General features: G+C 41.0%; 1 protein-coding gene across 1 annotated transcript; it reads left to right on the top strand.

Moving 5' to 3' along the window:
• The first annotated feature begins 2,395 nt into the window (after window positions 1-2,395).
• Window positions 2,396-4,528, top strand: LOC113021707 (vasopressin V2 receptor-like). Its single transcript, XM_026166417.1, has 3 exons — window positions 2,396-2,497; window positions 2,637-3,500; window positions 3,684-4,528. Exons 2-3 carry the CDS (start codon window positions 2,672-2,674, stop codon window positions 3,890-3,892), a joined length of 1,038 nt encoding a protein of 345 aa, XP_026022202.1. The 5' UTR covers window positions 2,396-2,497; window positions 2,637-2,671; the 3' UTR covers window positions 3,893-4,528.
• The last annotated feature ends 478 nt before the right edge of the window (window positions 4,529-5,006 follow it).

Here is a 5,006-nt window from a genome sequence, read left to right on the forward strand (position 1 = left end):
TGAACCCGTTTCACTCTCTACTCTGAAGCATCTAATTGAGAAACTGAACAATACTAATCTTGTACATGATGTTCTTCCATCCCGTATAGTCAAGGACTGTTTTAGTGCAATTGGACCTTGTCTATTGTCCATATTGAACTCTTCCTTGCTTTCCGGTTATGTACCATCAGCTTTTAAACATGCTATAATCCAACCTGTTCTTTAAAAAAGTAACCTCGATCAAAATGATTATGCCAACTATAGGCCGATTTCTAAGCTTCCCTTCGTGGCCAAAATTCTTGAGAAGGTAGTTCTGCTTCAACTTCAGACCTACCTGGATGAGAATAACATTAATGATAAATTTCAATCGGCCTTCAAACAACATCACAGCACTGAATCAGCGCTGCTCCGAGTTTTTAATGACCTTTTATTAATGGCTGACAATGGACGCCCCTCTGTCCTAGTGCTATTGGATCTTTCATCGGCATTTGACATGGTTGACCATAACATACTATTGGCGAGACTAGAGCACACTGTAGGCATCAAGGGCGCTGCCTTGGATTGGTTTAAATCTTACCTCTCCTATCGGCTCTCTTCGGTTCACTTGGCCACCTCGTCTTCTTCCGCTGTACCTGTTTGCTGTGGTGTCCCCCAGGGATCTGTGTTAGGCCCTACCCTGTTCTCATTATATATGCTTCCTTTAAGTGCTATCTTTGAGAAATACCACATTGCTTTTCATTATTATGCCGATGACATCCAGATCTATTTTGAGTTAAATGATGATCTAGCTCTGTCCTTGAGTAGCTTTCGAGAGTGCATGTGTGAGGTCAAGCAATGGCTTCTGGCAAATACTCTTATCCTTAATGATAAGAAAACTGAAATTATGATCTTTGGTAGTGACGCTCTCCGTGCCAAACTTCGTGATGCCTTTGGTTTTCTCACTAGCTCTTTCTCTGACACTGTTAGGAATCTGGGTGTGCTACTTGACAGCTCATTTAAACTTGATAAACAAGTGTCTGCTGTCGTCAGATCCAGTTTTTACCAACTTCGCCTTATTTCTAAGGCCAAACACTATATCCCGCACAATGACCTGGAAAAGCTCATCCATGCCTTTGTAACGTCAAGGCTAGATTATTGTAATTCACTTTATTTTGGTCTCCACTCTACCCTTCTACATAGATTACAGACAGTCCAGAATGCCGCTGTCTAACTAAAACTAAGAAGTTTGCTCACATCACTCCCGTCCTTGCTGATCTGCACTGGTTGCCTGTGAAATTTCGTATTCAATTTAAAATTCTGTTGCTTACTTTTAAAATTACTAATAACACAGGACCAAGCTATCTTAAGGAACTCTTAAACTCATATGCTCCTGCGAGGGCTTTAAGATCATCCTCACAGTTATTGTTGGTTCAGCCCAGATCTCGTTTGAAGTCTAGAGGTGATCGAGCGTTTGCTCTAGCTGCACCTGAGCTGTGGAACAATCTCCCGATTGGCATCCGGGCGTCTGATTCTATTCAATCTTTTAAATCACGGCTTAAAACATATCTGTTTGAACTTGCTTTTTCTACCAGTTAAATCCTGGCCTTGTTTGCAGTGAGTTATTCTATTAATTTTTCTGTTTGTCTTGCGTTGTCTTGCGTTGTCTATGTTCTTTATCACTGTGTTTGATGGTACAGCTTTACTTTGCTATAGCTATGTGCTATAGTTTACTCTTATTAGTGGTTTTTACCTGTGAACATAATTCCACACTTATATGATTCTGATGTTGGCTTTTAAATGTGCTCTATAAATAAAGATTGTTGTTGTTGTTGTTGTTGTTGTGTGTGTGTGTGTGTGTGTGTGTGTGTGTGTGTGTGTGTGTGTGTGTGTGTGTGTGTGTGTGTGTGTGTGTGTGTGTGTGTGTGTGTGTGGTTAGAACTCTATATTTTACGTTCTAACCACTTTTACTAGACCAGATCTGTTAAGACTATGCATGCGAACCAAAGTTTCAGGTTATACAATAATAAATAAAAAGATATAATAACAGATTCTTTAATTGGTCTATTTATATTTGATAATACAAATGCATATAGGCCTAAAGTATTTACAATTGCTGAGTAAAGGATCTGTGGAGAAGAGATAAATCGGTCAAAATCAAGTAGGCTAAATAGTACTATATATACTATCCTATACTATTATACTTGATATTAAATATCAAAAAATCATTTTTAACATATTGAAAGTAAAAATGCAATAAAAATCACATGATATCTCTTCTTTAGCCTAAACAACAGTCCGCCAGCACTAATCTCCCATATGCTTTATACTTAATTATCAGGATTAACCCATGGCTTTTTTTATGTGTAAGAAATGCTAATCAGATTCAATGAATATGAGCTCCACCCAGTTTCATTCTGACATAAAATACTGAGGCACAGTAGAAACCTTCCAGATTAACACCAGACAGCATTCGCAAGCTGAACTCGACTGCAGGAGTAAAGCTTCCATTCGCCTTCAATATTATTTGAGGTTTAAGCAGGTATACAGAAATAAGCCACATTGCAGTTACTTCTATGGAACAGAATCTTCTTTTCAACAATATTTTATCATGGGAAATTACGTTTTGACTTTTGTTTGTTTGCATAAAATAAAAATATTCAATTTTTCCTTCATTTCAGATACTTTTCGTCAACATCGAAGGTCTTCAATCACAATGAATGACAGTGACTTTGTGGAGGCACAGGATGTGCCAAGAGATGAGAGTCTGGCCAAGGTGGAGATCGTGCTGCTCAGTGTCGTCTTCGTGAGCGCCGCCGTCCTCAACACCAGCCTGCTGCTCGTCCTGTGGAAACAGCGCAAACAGATGTCCAGAATGCGCGTCTTCGTGTTCCACCTGTGCCTGGCGGACCTGGTGGTCACTTTCTTCCAGGTGTGTCCGCAGCTTTTGTGGGACATCACAGACAGGTTCGTCGGACCGGACTTGGTGTGCCGACTTGTGAAATATTTGCAAGTTCTCGGCATGTTTTCATCGACCTACATGATCGTGGTGATGACAGTTGACAGGTACCAGGCTATCTGCAACCCGATGGTAAAGTTTCAGCGGACGCGCACGAGACTAAATGTCCCCGTGTGCGTTGCGTGGGGGATTTCTCTGCTGGGCAGCTTGCCTCAGGTCTTCATTTTCTCACAGGTGGAGGTTACACCGGGTGTGTTTGATTGCTGGGCTACATTTATCCAGCCATGGGGGCTGCAGACTTACATCACCTGGACCACGCTGGTCATTTTTGTTTTACCCGTTATCACAGTTGTTGTTTGCCAAGTCCGCATCTGCCGAGTCATCCAGATCAACATCTACCAAAAGACTCAGCAGAAAGGAACGGTGGGTTTGCCATCCAGAGCCAGCGGTGTGGCTGGCATGTCGAAGGCTAGAGTGAAAACCCTGAAGATGACGGTGGTCATAGTACTCGCTTATATTGTCTGCTGGGCTCCGTTTTTCACTGTCCAGCTGTGGTCCGCGTGGGACAAGCAGGCGCCTAAAGAAAGTAAGTATTGCGTATATTTGCTGTGTGATCGTCATAATCAATGTAGTTCATTTGGTCTTTTACGTTTTCTAATTACACAGAACCTGAGCATATTTACGCACAAACACAAATTACTAATCTCTAGGTGGCAGATGAGATTGCTTGGCAGACACGTGACACTTTGCCCTCCTCTTTTAATTCCAGCTGCTACTTTCACCATCCTGATGTTGCTTGCCAGCCTGAACAGCTGCGCGAATCCCTGCATTTACCTTTTGTTCAGCGGTCAGGTTCCCAAGAGGCTGGTGTCGCTCCTGTGCAGGAGGCATTCAGGCGGAAAGGACTCAGTGCACGAGGAAGCGACGCTGGTCAGCACTTTGTATCTAAGCTTAAAAAATCCCCCCGAGTCCAAGTGAAGGTAGCGCATTACTAAAAATGGGAAACTCCTGCAGGGCAAACCGTGCAAAGTCTGCGCGCCTGGATATGCTGCCTCTCTGAATTTTAGCAACCGTTTCAAAGGGTGAAGGCAACGCATGCTGTATGTTATTTGGCACATAAAAAGATATAGTGTGTAGTAAAAAGCAGCCAACAAAGGCGAGAGAGTGAGAACAACATGCTGTTGGATAACAGCATCTGGAGAGACTAAACAACTGGTGTGGATCATCAAGCTGTTTGGATAAATCTTTTTACTTTGAGAAATAAAATGTTCATCCCATTTAGTGGTACCTGAATGAGCCAGTCTTTTCAGCCAGATTGGATTCAGCTGTATAGTGTTTTGCATACTGCCATATATAGAAACATTCCTTGAGTTGATTTCACCAATCTAAAGTAAATAAAATCTATTCATAGCTTTCCAAACGAAAGATTAAAAGCAAGCATATGTGTTTCACTGATGTAACAGAGAGGAAATAGAGGCACACTTTATGTTGGAACAAACTGTATTTAAAGATTGTGAAATATGTTTGTCAGCCCTTTAAATGTTTCTATGGTGAAAACCTACTCACTGTTCACAAAATCACACACCAGGTGCTTGTATTTTGTAAAATACTGTTCATGCCATGAACAACTTTGTTTATTTATGGAATAAAATGTTGTCACAAATGTGTTGCACTGCTGTTGTATAACACATGAGGTAGCCTTTGTAATCCTAAACATTTACAAATGATACAGATCGTATTTATGGCACTAATATTTAGATATAAGTCCATGCGGTCCCACCTAATGTTAATGTGTTTTAAAACAAGGATTGAATTGTCTACATTGTCAACATATCTTTCCACAAATATTACAGCTGGAAGAATGTAATCAAAAGACAAACAGACAGATGGACAACCCTGCGCTATGTCATGCAACATCTGCAGGTCATCAGAGTGAAAAACCTTTTTTGAAAGAGCAGCACGCCAAAGAGAGACATAGAATGAGAAAAATATGAAGCTCGGAATGTGGCCAGTTCATTGTCCAAGTCAGTCAGTAATTTTGATCAGGACTTCAGGTCAAACTAGAAAATTAGTCATCAGCAACAACAATTAG

Source organism: Astatotilapia calliptera, chromosome 5, assembly GCF_900246225.1.
Source record: "Astatotilapia calliptera chromosome 5, fAstCal1.2, whole genome shotgun sequence".
Lineage (NCBI taxonomy): Eukaryota > Metazoa > Chordata > Actinopteri > Cichliformes > Cichlidae > Astatotilapia > Astatotilapia calliptera.

What these genes read in the sequence shown, in the direction of transcription:
- LOC113021707 (XM_026166417.1), top strand. Translation starts at nt 2,672, where the DNA reads ATGAATGACAGTGACTTTGTGGAGGCACAGGATGTGCCAAGAGATGAG. An exon ending in CAAGCAGGCGCCTAAAGAAA is followed by an intron (nt 3,501 to 3,683) that starts GTAAGTATTGCG and finishes TTTTAATTCCAG; the next exon opens with CTGCTACTTTCACCATCCTG.